This window comes from Lampetra fluviatilis, chromosome 10 (assembly GCF_964198595.1).
Source record: "Lampetra fluviatilis chromosome 10, kcLamFluv1.1, whole genome shotgun sequence".
In the NCBI taxonomy this organism is placed as follows: Eukaryota; Metazoa; Chordata; class Hyperoartia; order Petromyzontiformes; family Petromyzontidae; genus Lampetra; species Lampetra fluviatilis.
The window spans coordinates 2,033,612-2,049,331 of NC_136284.1; the positions used below are offsets into that span (position 1 = coordinate 2,033,612).

Genomic DNA, 15,720 nt, shown 5'->3' on the forward strand with positions numbered 1-15,720 from the left:
ACATCAGAGGTGTGGGGTGAGGACAACAACTCATTCTTGTGGCGGATCACCACGCAAATGTCGTGAAACTCCATTCCCATGGGCGTCGAGGTGGTTCGCCAGAAAGCGGTACGGCAAAAATATGGACTCCACCTGTTCCATCTGTGTGGGATAGAGTGTTGCTCCCTCACATAGGTGGGTTTTCTCTGGGTGCTCCGGTTTCCTCCCACGTGTGAATACTCTTTAATTGGCTCAAACCATCTTAATATATAGAGAACCACAGAGCTCAGGCAATCTTTGGTGCCGGGTCAGCCGTATAGCTGCTGCCTTCCGCTCGTCTGTGGATCCTTCACGCGCCTCCAAGTCGTTCTCTCTATCTCTGATCGAGAGCGAGCGATAACGGTGTGCGACGGCGGCACGCTACAAGTCGAAATGATCATCATCATAGTAATATTTTTGTTATCCGAGAATTTTGTTTAAATAAACAGAAATGTGCAGCAAAGGGCTGACTCGGAGACACGCATGGGGCCGGGAACGCGCTCCGTCTCGTGGCAATAACCTCCCCCCCCCCCCTCGTGTCCCGATCGCGGTGGTGGTGGTGAGCAACACGCTAAGCGCCGCATGCCTAGCGTGACGCTCTCCACCCATCAGCTTCGGCCTGGCTCTCGCGCGGCTCAACTCTCATTTCCTGACAAACACGGAGGTCGCGCGGAGAGGGCCGGGCACCACGGTTTACGCTGTCCTCCCGATATTAGCAATCGCGCGCACGCACACCCACGCACGGACGTAGCGGCGGCAGCAACGCGTGACCCACACACATTCACACACACAATTATGGATGTGCACAGCCGCCACTTGCGGCACAACGTGACAGCAAAATTGTCCACGAATTAATTAAACATTTGGGCAGCCAATGACCAAACCGCCCGAAACGTGGAAGCCCGGCAAGCTTGAGCTAGTGCTTGGAGGGGCTGCCCACAATACTCAAAACAGGTGCTATAGGCTGCTGTTGCTGGGCAGCCGTTGTGGGCAGCAGAGGTCAATGCCGCCACAACCGTCACCAACCCCGCACTGAGCAGTGCGAAGTGCGACGGATGAACCCCAAAGCGAGCCGTACGTACGGTGTGGGGAGTTCCCTCATCCAGCGGTGGATTGACAAAGGGCCCGAGTGAGTTCTGTCGTGTGCCCTGCGTAAGGATCGCACAAATGGCTCTCCGAGTGCGCAGGGCGCCAGATGTCACTGTTTGCTGTTCCCCCCCCACCACCACCCCCGGCCTGATCCGCTTGTGCAAAGAGGTGAGGCTCACGCAGAGAGGCGCGGTAATCGGAGCGAGCGTTACTGTGTCGCAGGCAAACACACGCACGGGAGCACCACCACCTCCCCGACACCTGTCCGCACGGCCATCCACAAGGGCAACCAGGAGAGTGATATCTTAGCAAGGCCGTAATTATAATATATATTTGGGGGGGGGACACATCCCCCCCCAATATTCAAATATGCTCAAAATGCCCCCCAATATATTGCTATAAAATAGATTCATGTTTATTTGATTGTGGTTATGGTTGTACTTTATTAATCCCATAACATAAATGTAATTCAATACACTATTAGACATTATTGTAAAAAAAAAAGTCCATCCTATGTGTTAGTGAATGTTTTAATATTTTAGGCAGGAAATTCGTTTTAAAATTTAGATAATTTTTTCTGGGGGGGGGGCCCCAGGGAGATTTGGTCCCCCCCACTGTTGACTCCATGGCTACGGCCTTGCATCTTAGGAAAGGGCGTGTGTGTGTGTGTGAGCGTGTGTGTGTGTGAGCGTGTGTGTGTGTGAGCGTGTGTTTGTGTGAGCGTGTGTTTGTGTGAGCGTGTGTGCGTGTGAGCGTGTGCGTGTTGTACGGTAGTGTAGCGGTTAGCGCCCTGCGCTACGAACCTGGCGACCCGAGGTCGATTCCCGCTCACGGCCAACATCAGTGACGATTATCTGAACCGGTCCCTAGCCTCCCCCTAGGTCGACTCGGCCTCAAATTAGTACCTGGTGCGGTGTGTAAACATCGCCACTCGGGAGACAAAGGCGGTTGGGTGTGGTGCTGGCCACTCACCCCCTCGTGTGCCGTTCTGGCCTTCATAGGTGCTCGCTAACTGCACTTGCACCTACAGTCTATTAAGGCAGTACGGGGGATCTTTGTCTTGTGTTTATAGGTGAATGCTGTACGTGTCACACGCGTGTGTGTGTGTATATCGTTCGTGTGGGTGTGCAGTGGGGGGTGCGGTTGTGCGGTTGTTAGTGCATTGCGTTACGAACCCAGCGACCCGCGGTCGATTTTCCGTTCACAACCGATAAGGGTGGAGAATATTTGAACCGGTCCTGGGCCTCCCCCTAGTTCTAAACATCAGCACCGGGGAGAAAAACGAGGCCAGGAATGGTGCTGGCCACCCACCTTCATAGGTGCTCGCTCACAGTACTTGCCCCAATCGTCTGTTAAGGCTATGCCGGGGATCTTTGTCTTTGCTTAGCGGTGGGGGACAGCTACCCCCCCCCCGCCGCCCCCAACTTTTGTGCCCTCCGTGTGTGCAATGTGCATTGTGTATACTCTACACACAGGGTGTGATGAGTCGACTGCTATCTATTGACAGATCACCCCCCCGCCCCCCACTCGTTATGTTTGCCCACAGCTAACGCGGCGCACCTGTTCGTGACGTGGGTATATAATTATATTACTCCGGGTACACGTTGCCAGGGAGACGGCGCGCGACGTCACGCGCCGTGTCTGTGACGGCCCCCCCCCCATAGCTGTCAACCCACGCGGTGTATAATGCCACGTGTTCTTGTGCAGGGAAATTGAGTTTTCAGGTCCATACGGCGTACAGCCGTTTCAATACGGGCCACAAAAAAATAATGTGGGTTTTTTTGTGTCGTATGTTTGTTTGTGTTTCTCCCTTTGCGATGGGACTTTGCAGGATGAACGTCGAGATTTATAAGGGCACGAGGGTGACCACTAAGATCTGAATTGGCCTGCAATAAGCTAGGCAGCACTGAGAAGGGATTGCCAGGTATGCACCCCAGTGGGAGCAGCTGTGGGGTTTGAAGTCCCCATCGCGGCCTGTTGCGCGTAGTCACTTTAAGATGTTCTTTGTTCATGTTTTTGTTTGTTGCGGTTGCACCCGAGTCAAGAGCCGCATGGCTCACAGGGCTACACCTAATAAACGAAACTAAAAACTGAAACTGAGACGCCACGACGCACCGAGTGCAACTTCAGGGGCAATCGCTGCCGGCGAAATGTCAGTGGCCGGGGCTTAATTTCTCACCGGATATATTTCCAGGTGGCTGGTCCACCGCGGGAGGCACATCAACTGGTGGGCCACAGCCATCGCGAGCGGCACACTGGAAGTGGTGCGCTGGGTGTGGAATGATTTTATGGAGAGATAAGATTGCAATTCGTTCCCACTCCACGTTTTCCCTTGTGAAAAAGAGCTGAATAGCTCATCGGATTTCTCCAGTGTAAATAAAGGTTATAATTCTAAAGACCGTGTAAAGAAAATAAGAAATTAGTTGCCCAAATCAGGAATTATTTGATTGTTGCTCCACTCCCACGGTGTAATTGGGATGGCAACGTCCAATCGCGTCAGAAATAGCGGGTCACACGGCGACGACCCGAGGCCGTGCCAAACGCCGTCGCCGCGGCCGCACGTGCTCGACGCTTTTCTGACGACGATCTCTCGAAAATCACCCCGGGGGGCGAACCGCGGGGCGCGAGGCGGCGAGTGGGTTGCGGGGCCCACCGAGGTAGCGGGAGAGCGGGATGCATGCGTCCGCGTCGTCGGAGGGGGACAGCGCCTCGCAGATCCCTTCCGCCGTCTGGCCCTCGGAGAAGCGGCTGCTATCCCCGCACTGCTGCAGGATGTCCACGCAGTCCGACCTGCGCCCACGCGGAGAGCAACCGCACGCAGGGCGGGGGGGACGATGAGGGAGAGTGGAGGGTTAATGAGGGGGACAGGTGGGGGGTGAATGAGGGAGAGCTGGGAAGATGATGATGGAGAACGGGGGTCAGGGAGGGAGAGAGGGGAATGATGCGGGAGAGCAGGGGTCGACGAGGGAGAGCGGGGGGGGTGATGAGAGAGAGCAGAGGACGATGAGGGGGAGTGGGGGTCGACGAAAGCGAGTGATGAGTGACAGTGGGGGGGTTTATGAGGGAGAGTGGGGGGGTTGATGAGGAAGCCCACAGGGGGAGCCGCGAGTTGAAATTAGCAGTAATTTCACCCAACAATAAAGAAAACTAAAAACCCACAGATACAAAAACAAATTACAGTTGCTCGGATCTTTACAGAGTGCATTATTAATGGCCAGACGAGGGATTACGAAGGGGGAGGTGACTGTGGGTGAGCAGAGCCGTGGGGAGGGGGTTAGCGGAGAACAATAGGAATAAGGAAGGCACACACAAAAAAGTGTAATATTTACTCTGTGCATTATTAATGAGGAGTTTTTTTGTTCATTGGTGAAAATGCCAAGCGTTAAGTATTTATGAAACTGGCGGTGTTAGGGGTGGGGGAGAAGACGGCGGCGGGGGGGGGGGGTCGTTCCCCCGAGGAGCCCAGCTCATGCGTGGGCGGCTTCGCGGAGTCAAACCGCACTCGGCGCCTCCTCGCCGAGCCGCTTCTCGCGACGGGCCCGTGGACTCCTCGTGTCCCCTTTCCACCTGCTCATCGGCCGGCGGCTCAAGGCAGCCGCTCGGCGGGGCAGGCGGCAGGGGACACGAGCGTGCGCGTGCACACAATCCGTGCGCGTGCCCGCCCGCCGGTGTGGGGCTGCCCTGCACGTGCTACTTGCATTACCATTGCGCCTGCGCGGAACTTGTGTGACCACCGGGATGGGCTTCACGAAGGGAGGGAGGCAGTGGGGGGGGGGGGCAAGTTGGTCGAGGTGGAGGGGTGGTGGGGATGGAGGCAGCAGGGATGGAAGCTTTCCAGAGAACGGAGCTCTGCTGCAACGATTGTTGTTGTTGTGATAGGAAGAGGCTGCACCCCTGTAATTGTGTTTGGTTTCTAGAGCCGGAATAATCTGCCCACGCAACTGCCTCAGAGAGGCAGAGCCCATCCAATGAGCTCATTGTTTTGGTTCAATCGGAGAGTAATGTTGTTGACGCGCCGGTAATCGTGCATGGGTGGCACAAAGACAAAAAACCCGGGACATATCATGGAATATCTCACAACACCAGCAGAGGGGTGAACTACACATCGATGCATTGTCTTGAGTGGTGTCATATTATTATAACACCACTGCCATAAAACTCTGGACTGTAGTGCGCCGGGAAGACTCACAGATTTCCCAACACGGCTTCTTAGAAAGAGCAGACGATCGTGGGGGAAATGTGGGACAAGGTGGCAACCCAGGCATTGGCGGGGGGCACACCTGCAGATGATGGGGCTGGGCGTGGCGCCGTGGCACGGCTTGACCTGCAGCACGCACGCGATCGCCTTCCACGCCTCGGGCCGGCAGCGGCGCACATCCCGCACAGGGATGCTCAGGAAGGGCATGCTGATCGCGCCGTGCTCCCACAGGCGCATGTCGTTGAGTGCGCCCTGGTCCGCCTGCGCGTTGCAGCTGCGGAACAGCTCCGTGGGCCTGGCGGCACACGAGCGAGTGAGAGAGAGCGAGCGTGAGAGAGAGAGTGTGAGACCGCGTGACAGAGAGTGTGAGACCGCGTGACAGAGAGTGTGAGAGAGGGAGAGAGAGAGAGAGATATTAAGCTGATTAGAACAGATACTCCACTTGATACTCTTTGGTTCTTTCGGTAAAGTCACGTATGTGAAAATAAAAATAATAATAATAATAATAATAAAAATAATAAAAAATAAAGTTAAATAAACTACATGTTTTTTATATTTATTATTTCACCTACGTGACTTTACCGAAAGAACCAAAGAGTATGGATCCTTGCAGTCACGAAAACTTCAAATATAGAACTCTTAGCCAAAAGGGCTTGAGCGAGTGTGAGAGAGTAAGTGAGAGAGCAAGTGACAGAGCAAGTGAGACCGCGTGCGAGCACAGATTCGTTCGGTTGGGTCAGCCGACCGCGGCGCTGCCGGCGCCAGACCACCTCGTGTGCCGTGCCAACCGTAATCGTAGAGGAGCGGGAGCATAGTCGTTCACATATTGCCTTCCGATCCTGGCATTGATGATAACACTGACAAGTGATATCTGAACCTGTCCTGGGCTTCTCCTAGGTCACCTGAGCCTTGAATAGGAACCTGCTGTGGTGTGCAAACATCGGCACTGACGAGACAAAGGAGAACGGGGGTGGTGGTGTGTGCCATGATAGCCTGAACAGGTGCCCGCTTCGAGCACTTGCTAAAGAGCAAAGTATCCATGCTCCCTCATAGCCATTTGTCTCAGGGGTGCGGGCGATTGCACCAGCAGCAGTAGTCATTTGGCGCTATTGGCAAGTCATAGGAACACGGCGCTGTTAGCCCAACGAGGACCCAGGTGATAGAGAGACACGTGACTGAAGGTCTCCTACGTCAATTTGACAAACGATGCCACGGGCGATTGGGGACAGGGCCGAGCACTCGCACCTTCGCCACTTGTTGCAGAGGTTTTCAATCGCAACGGACGTTAAAGATCCCACGTTGTCGCTCGGAAGGAGAGCGAGCCATTTGCCGAATTTGAATCATTATTCGAAAACGCCTCAACAAAAATTACTTCATTGGGAAACGTAGATTTGAGAAACACAAAGTAAACAATCGCCGCCACCCTACTGCAACATTTTTTTTTGTCAGGGCCCACCTCACAACGAGTCTTGAGGCTCAGCGTGGCTTTGCAGGGTAAACAAGTTTAGGCAGTAGTAGTAACAGTAACGACACCACGACTGAGGGAGTCGGCGGCAAGGTGGATGCGTCGATTGGTGACCCAGACAACGGGGCCACGGGTGGCCATCGGCACCCGCGGTGTCACCTGGGCCCGTACCTGTTATTGAAGTTGGTGCAGTAGGAGAGGTCCTTGCAGCCGAGTTGGCACGGCTCGTGCACGTCGGCCAGGCAGCCCTTCATGGGCGCCTCCTGCTCCCGGTACTCGCACTCGCGCTCAAACTCCTGCCAGCGCTGGGCGCTGCCCCAGCTCGTGCTGAACAGCCCGACGCACAGCTCTCTGCGACCGGGGGGCGCACACGGGGGGAGAGGAGGGACGGCGGCACGGGGCAGGATAAGGGTGAACGCGCTCGTTATCGTTCGCGCATCCGTCCAGGGCGAGGCACGAGACTTTCCGAAGGAGGAGGAATGGAGTGGTGCCCGTGTTGCCGGTGTTCGGAGGCGATACAAATTCCCGGCGTGTCCCGGTGAGGTGCAGCCCGTGGGAGGAGGTTTGAGATGCGCTCCAGGATGTGAATGGGTTCGAGGTGCGACCCCGGGGTGTGCGATCGTCTGCGTGTGAACGGTATCGAGTTGGAGACGGGCACGACGACTGTGGTGAATGTGCCGCAATTGTCTCTCCGCGTCTTCTCAATTCGGACGTCCAACATCAGAGTCGGGCTGCCACCTGCTGGCCTTGAAGCGCATGGGACCAAAGTGGACACGCATTGTGCTCTAAACCAGCGGGTTCCCAACCTTTCACGACACGCTACTACCAGTTGTTTTTTTAACACTCCGCTAAATATGGAAACCTAATGTAATAAAAAAAAATGTATATGCAGGCGGTAATCATGTGTCATGTACACACCTTAAATTGTGAAATTGTTATTCATTACCTCAACAAATGTATCTGCGGAGCATAGCAGTCCGTGTGCAAGAACGTGTTTATATTGAGTAACTTACTCAATGAGATGGCTGCCGCTGTTTCGCTGACTTTAAAGGCAGGATGTCAGGTTGGAGCGATTACAGTTTTAGCCTTAAATAGATTTCCACATCCGGTTCACTTCGGCACTTTGAAAATACACTATCACAAACTTATGCAAAAAGGCATCATGTACTTCAGTGCCTTGTCGGGACAGTCCTGGGTACTCAGAGCCAACACGTAGCCAGAAGCCAGTCGGACACTTTTGTGTGAAGACAGCTTTACAGAGTTGTCACACGAAAGTTATGTTAGGCTGTTGTGTAACGTGTTCACGTCACACACTGGGCGCCACAGACCAAACATAAAAACAAAAACTAAAAATAATGCGATATAAGCATACTTGCAGAATAAATTATAGTAGTGGGTTTTATAAACTATATTAATTTTTTTGTAATTATACATTTCACAATCCGTAAAAGATGTTTTGGGTTAGATTGCGTAATATAAACGTGTCATTAAACCTGCCACCTCCCGACACAGCCAATTAGTAAGGTTTGTCACATAAACAAAACGTGCCAATTCATTACAAAATCAGCACACCGGCGTGCTGGAGAGCAAACCAACAGCATTTACAATTCCAGTTCGACGTTTCGCCAGTAATTACAACCAGCATCATCAGGCGACAGACAGATTTGTACATTTCCTCGGTGAGGACGTGACATTATTTTTTAAATCCTTTATATTAAGTTCACTTGCTTGCTTGCGCGCTTACGACCGTGCAAATCTTTCAGTCGTTTTTAACCCACTTCCCGTGATCCAATCGAGCTGACATTTTGCACACAGACTCGTTGTGCGTGACAATTTATTTCCGTGAAATTTTTTTCCCAAAATTTTACACTTTTTAGGAAAAAAAAAATTATATTTAATTACCAATTGCTTAATGGTGGCAGGCAATCATCTGACCCATAAGTGGCAGCCATCTCAAGCCAGAGGACGAGAGAACTCTAGGCCGCCACGCATATAAAGGATTTATAGTGAAAAACTTTGTTTTTACGGGTTAATTTTTTCTACTTTTGGCAGAATACCCCCTGCAGTAGCCTCGCAAACCACCAGGGGTCCGCGTACCCCCGGTTGGGAAGCGCTGCTCTCTCTCGATCTTTCTCGTTGCGCAAAGCTACTACGATCGATACGAGGGCCATCGTCTCGGAAAGTATTTCTTGGAGGATTTATTTTTGCACGTGAAGCTCTGCAGGTGACACTGAAATATTAATATATTTTACAACGTTTCCATGGAGATGTTATTTACTAGCTGGTCACATCTAACACATCTAAGGCCTTGTGATGATGATGTTCTTCTTGCACCGCTCATGATGCCGAACTCGTAACGCTGCGAGAGAGAACGGGGCGCTAGGAGCCACAGACAAGCGGCAAGGCAGCCACGCGGTGAGCCGGCACCAACAATTGCACAAGCTCTGCAATCCTCTATATGTAAAGGTGTTTTCAGCCAATTATAGTGTGTTTACATGTCGGGGGAAACTTCGAGCACCCAAAGAAACGCCACGCGTGCGAGGGGGGAAACACTATATCCCACACAGGTGGAACATTTGCTGTACTGCCCTCTTCTGGCGAGCCATGGTACAGCTCGACGTCCACGAGAAGGGAGATTCTAAAAATGTGTGTATGATCCACCAACCCTTGTCTCCACAGCGCTCACAGGCCACACTGCACCATCAACGCATGGCGAACGGCACATAAATGGCATTTGATTCCATCCCCTATTTAATTGGAGATAATTTATTACCCTCATTTCTTGAACCCGGGTACTTACCCTTACACTGTGAGTCAACATCAATGCATGTTGATATTCCAAATGGCCCTCTATCATCTCCCCCCCACCTCAGGCCCATGTCTCAGGCTGCCTCCGGGCTGCGTGGATGAGCGCGAGCACCTGCACAGGGGGGAAGTGGCGCGCGAGCAGCACTGCAGCTTGGCGCCGTCGAGCCCCGTGGGAGACGACCCCACGTCCGAGACGGCGCCCCCGGCACGGCGCGACCCGCCGGGCCCCGCGCCGGCCCCGGACTCCACGTGGGCGCCCTCCAGGAAGCACTGCCACAGCGGGTCCTGCGGCAGCGGCTGGCGGCCGCAGCCGGCGATGAGGCCCTCCACCATTTCCTGCTCCGAGGCCATGGTGTGCAGGACGCTGCGGCACGACGCCTCGCACGCCGCGTCGCCCGCTCGCTCGCAACAGTGCAGGCCTGGCGCACGCGGGCAGAGGGGAAGTGTGCAGCACGGACGAGTGAAAGCGGAGTAGCGTGGTTGGCGTGGGCCCTGGTGCAAACAATTAATTTATGTCACCCCCCGTCTAATTCTCCCCCCCTACCCCCATTTCCACGGCCAGGCATCTCGGCCCTTCTGGGATGCGGATCTCGGCGAAGCTGCACAGGCCTGCGCACTCGATAGCCACGCCGCTGATCGGCGTAGCTATCGAATGCGCCTTCGTCTTGGGACAGAGTTCTCCGTCATCATCGCCAGATGATAGCGCCGCCAAGATGCGCCCCAAGAAGAACACTGACGTCTTACTCAAAACCGCGCGCGTGCACGCTCGCGCGCCTTGCGAGCCCTTTGGGACACGTTGGCGAGACAGCTGGTGCATGCGCGAGTTCGCTGGAGTGCGAAGCCTGGCAGATTTCTGCCTGCGGCGAGCCCCGGCACCTTCCCCAGGGCCCGCCCTCGGGCGTAAGCGCCTCGGCGCTTCAGCTCTCCGCTAGAATGTTATCGGAGATGTCAGGCGGTGTAGCAGCGGCGTGACAGCTCTCAAAACATGGCGAGCACAGGGGGGAGGATGGGAAGGACGTCTCGCATTCTGGAGATGAAGAAAATCGATTTCCTTGATGAAGCACTTCCTGTAGCGTATTGAACCACTGCCCCTCCCAGCTTCCTTGAACGCCGAGCATTTATCCACTCGTGAACTCAAAAATAAACGTGTCAACTGACTGACAGCCTGACGAGTGATGGATATTTCCATGATGTGTGCTGCCTGTTGACCCTTCACCGAGGGTCCAGCTTCTCCCAGTAGCCTCTCAGCTCCGGAGAAACGAGACCCCACGCTCTCTCGGCACGGCGCGCTACTCCCGACGCGAGGTCGGCGCAGGAAGGCGTGCATCTGCGGGGCCAGTCTGCGGAGCGCAATGTCGTCCTCGCGCCCTCACCCCTCGCGGGCGACGAACTGCAGGAAACCGGCGAAGGGAAGGAACCGCCGCTGACAACGAGCGCTCCCGGCGAGCGACACTCACTGTCGACGGGGTTGCGCGAGGGGTAGGACCGCGTGTAGTTGTCGACGCAGTCCACGACGGCGACGCTCACGGTGGCGCAGTAGCTCTCGACGGAGCGGATCTGCCCCGGGGTGGGCGGCGCGTCCGAGCGGAACACGGCCGTGCAGAACTCGCGGCAGTTGGTGTGCCGCCCGGCGTGGCCGCAGCACAGCGAGCCCACTGCACGGCGGCCGGTGTGCAAAGGCAAAGACACACACGCGCGCGTGCGCGATCACTCAAAAGCTTACTCTCAGCTCTCACAAACACAGCTAATAATGAAACAATAAGAATAGCTTTTACCATTTCTGGCAATAAAACAGGTGTTAAGATGTTCAAACATCATCTATACACCTTTCTGAAGGAATCAAGTCTGCAATAACCACACGTACTTGTGGTGAACTTGCAAACAAACATGCTCTAATAATCAGTTTAACACGTAGGCTTTCGCGACCAATATTGTTCATAATCAACGATTTTTGGGTTTAGATCGCGTTATTTATAAATGTGTCGTAACCCTCCACCACCCGACACGGCCAATCAGTAAAAAAGTGTCACGTTGACAAAAGACAAATAGTTCACTGCTTTAGCCCACCGGTGTGTTGAAGCGTGGAACCACAACATTTACAATTTGAGTACGACGTTTCGCTGGTAATTGCATCCAGCATCATCGGGCAATTCGCCAAAATGGTGAGGCTCTGCTGTGTCTCCCGTTCTTATATAGAGCAGCAGCAGGGTGACGTCAGCATTAACTCATTAACTCATCAGGTGCAAAGATTTGAGGGGGGGTTATTGTAATGATATACTTGATTAGTAATAAGGCTATTGTTACGATGCGAGTTGTAGATTAGTAATCATTTGGAATGTGTGCTACATTAATAATCAACTCGCATCTAACAATAGCCTTATTACTAATCAAGTATATCATTACAATAACCCCCCCTCAAATCTTTGCACCTGATGAGTTAATGAGTTAATGATGACGTCACCCTGCTGCTGCTCTATATAAGAACGGGAGACACAGCAGAGCCTCACCATTCTGGCGAATTGCCCGATGATGCTGGATGCAATTACCAGCGAAACGTCGTACTCAAATTGTAAATGTTGTGGTTCCACGCTTCAACACACCGGTGGGCTAAAGCAGTGAACTATTTGTCTTTTGTCAACGTGACACTTTTTTACTGATTGGCCGTGTCGGGTGGTGGAGGGTTACGACACATTTATAAATAACGCGATCTAAACCCAAAAATCGTTGATTATGGATGCTCTAATAATATATGCATTTTCTTTGAAGCTGATTGGCCTACACCAGACAGCCTTCTTTAGGGCCTCGTCTCACCAGCGTCAGAGCAGAGACCACCAAAAGGCGAACAGCACCAGGACAATGCCACTGTCAGAGCATTTATAGCTCGGGGTGAGCAAGCTACAAAGTGGGAACTTTTTGCCAGTATCATATCAAACGAATATTATAATATTTTTACAGCTAATAATATTCGTTTTATATATAGCCTCATTCATGCTAATTGCATCCCACAACAGTCATTCTCATCTGTCTCCTCGATTGCCCTCGTAGTCTCGAACCTCCTCCCTCGGCCATGCAGGCTGCCGACTCCCTGCCCCTGTTCAATCCCAGGCTCAATAGTTTCCCCTCCTCATCTACCTTTTAATGATTCCTTCCATATATATATATAAATATATATTTCTATATACACACACAGAGTATGCATATCTATGTTTACTTGTTCTTTGTGACTCGCTTCCCACTACTTTTTTTCTGGGTCTTGCATTTAGATGCCATTCGAAGCCAAAGTGTTGGTAAATCCAAATCACAAACATGCAGGAAACGTGGGTATGAGGTGTAAATTCATTCATCGATCACAGCATGGGAGCACACGAAGTCGGCAGCTTACTTTCATAGCGGTTGATGCAGTTGAACATCGCGGCCTGGAGAACAGAAGCACAGCAGCTTGAGGTTACGAAGACGATAATAGCTCCGCAAGTGGCGTCCCCGGGGAAGGAGTCAATGTGGGTTCGTTTGCGGTGCGTGTGCCGTGCGTGTACGGAAAATGTACAGAGCGCGTGCGGAGCATGTGCGATGCGTATGCGGTGCATGTGCGGTGCGTGTGCGGCGCATGTGCGGCGCGTGTGCGGTGCGTGTGCGGAGCGTGAGCGAGGTCTCGCGTGGTGAAGGTTGGCGGGCAGCACTGCGCACCTCGTATTCCTGGCGGCACTCCGCGGTCACCGCACTCCGCGAGGCGCTCTGCAACAGAGAGCGCAGCGTGAGTCTCCGCACGCGGAACGCCGAGCGCACGCGACACCCCGACCTGACTCCGCGATTCCATTAAGAGATTCGTGCATGACAAACATCGGTGCATGTCACCTGCTGGGGCAGAGGCATCGGAGGCATCGGCACGAAAGGAGAGGGACATTGGAACGAGAACTGAAAAGTGTGCAGAGAAGCGTGGAGAGGTGCTTGCTTAGAAGAAGAGGCAGAAAGAGGAAGGCGCGGATTAGAGAACGTGAGCAATTTAGAGACATCGTACGAATGTTGATAAAAGTTTGCTTGGGCGGGACACGTGATTACATTGGGTGATGGCCGGTGGTCTGAGACGAACAAAGGAGTGGCAGCCAAAGAACGGAAGAGATGGAGTAATGAGACTGGATCGTATCGCTTCATCCAGCAGCGGATTGATCATAGTTCATGATTACGGTGTTCATAACAACACGCATAGTTTACGAGAGACGTTTGTCTGCGAGCGGTGGCTGCGACGAGCGACAATTCGCCATCGCGGACCACTCGGCGGTGATGATTTGGGATGACGCTCGCCCGTAATGAGTTTACAAATGACAATTTATCGTTTTTAAATCCTTGGCCGCAAGCCTTTTGATGCAGAGCTGCCGTGTATTTTCAGGCTTGCGCTGAATAACGCACGGCTGGTGCAACTGAGCGAGCGGCCGAGCAGAGGCGAAGGAGACCAAGAGGATGGGAGAGCAATAGCCACAGCCTTCATGGCACATTGCTCTGCAAGTGGGTAACGCACTATACCCACCGCGTGTGCACACTGAGGCAAAGACAAAGATCCCCCACAGAGCCTTTAACAGACTGTTGGGGCAAGTGCTGTTAGCGAGTACGATGAAGTTGGTGGCCAACTTCATGACCCGGCCGCCTTGGTCTCCGCAGTACCGATATTTACACTGCACCAGGTACAAGGCTGAGCCGACACTGACCGGTGCAATAATTCGCCGCTGCTGTCGATCGTGAGCGGGAATGTAACGCGGGTCACTGGGTTCATAGCGAAGTGCAGCGCCTCACCTTTCCCGTTCTCGCCCCTCTCTCTGACCTCTCTTTTGCTTCTTCGTCTCACCCTTGCAGGTTACAGCTGGGGAACACCGTGGCGGAATACGTGTGGGCCCCCGTTAGAGGTTGCCACCTGGCACGGGTTTGATCCAGACAGTCCGGGAATTGGCATCTGCGTGTCGAGTGGCAGGATTTGATTTGTACCCAGATCTGCCGATGGGTGTCGTGTCGAACTATCCTCTCAGGAGACTGCACAGTGTTGATAATAGGACCTGGTGCCGACTGAGAAATGTGTCCGGGTTCACTCCGCGGAAAAGGTGGCAACCGGAGCGTCGGTAAGTTGACGATCACGTACCCCCAAATGTTTCTGCACTGCTCTTGAAATCCTTGCTCCCCAATTAAAAAAAAGCTAAAACTTCATCTCACCAAAGATTTGGTATGAGCGAAACACCCGCTCGCACCACACGCACCGTGAAACTCATAATCCATGGCCAGGGTGGGGGGGTGGGGCCTGCAGGAACGCGGTGGAAAATCGGCGTGGCGTCAAGGAAATCCCCGGTGCCACGGGGCGCAGCCTCTGCACCCTGGAGACGAGGAAACCAGAGCCTGGCGCGGCTCCACGCTCTTTCCCTTCATTGAATCCACGTGTGCGTCACTGATGGGCATTTGTGCACTGATTACAGGAATGTGCTTTTTCTGCCGTTCAAAGCGCTCGCGTTTCGTCGCGAGGGCAGCGCGCGGTGGTGCGTCACCCCCCCCCGGCCCCGTTCCCCCGGGTAAACGATCCCCGTCTCGCGGTACCATTAGTGAAATGTTTTCATCTGTGGACCGATACAAACGTGGTCCCGACTCGCGCTTGCGACCGGCCGCTAGGGCTCGCAGCTGCAGACCCACAAACCCGAAAAAACACAGCAAGCGCGGCTGCACATCAAAGGTCTTCCAATGTGAAAGGGTGGGTAGGGGCTGCTTGGCGGGCGTCGGAGCAGAGCGAGGGTACATGTAATTAGGAGGCTGAGGTCCACGGCCGGCGAATTTTACCGGGTCAGCGGATTGCAGGCTGGTGCCGCCGCTCGTCAGCTCGAGCCAGTATGGCGGGAGGTAATCGGAGCACGTGTGGACACGCTCATGCGAAGCAAGATTGCACACGCGCACGCACACACGGGCAGGCACATGCTAAGCACGTGAGACGACGTCCTGCAGCGTTCAGATGACCGACTTTCGGAGTATGGTTCATCAGTCCTCATTGGGATGCACACAGATGCAAAAACGGCTATGACCAAATCATCTGGAACGCGCCGGATCTTGTCAGATGTAGGAAAAACCGAGATCAGGGTTGAGCCTGGATGGATGCGTGGACGACCACCGTACAAAT

General features: G+C 53.6%; 1 protein-coding gene across 1 annotated transcript in view; it reads right to left on the reverse strand.

Annotated features, from left to right (window-relative positions):
- Positions 1-15,720, reverse strand: part of LOC144934411 (reversion-inducing cysteine-rich protein with Kazal motifs-like) — a 50,904-nt gene that overhangs the window by 13,466 nt on the left and 21,718 nt on the right. The window contains exons 6-12 of the mRNA XM_078860142.1: positions 13,263-13,310; positions 12,961-12,994; positions 11,036-11,233; positions 9,691-9,997; positions 6,942-7,121; positions 5,388-5,600; positions 3,761-3,897 (exon numbers count right to left, since the gene is read on the reverse strand). Of these exons, the coding sequence (XP_078716268.1) occupies positions 3,761-3,897; positions 5,388-5,600; positions 6,942-7,121; positions 9,691-9,997; positions 11,036-11,233; positions 12,961-12,994; positions 13,263-13,310 (1,117 nt within the window). The remainder of the gene's footprint in view (positions 1-3,760; positions 3,898-5,387; positions 5,601-6,941; positions 7,122-9,690; positions 9,998-11,035; positions 11,234-12,960; positions 12,995-13,262; positions 13,311-15,720) is intronic.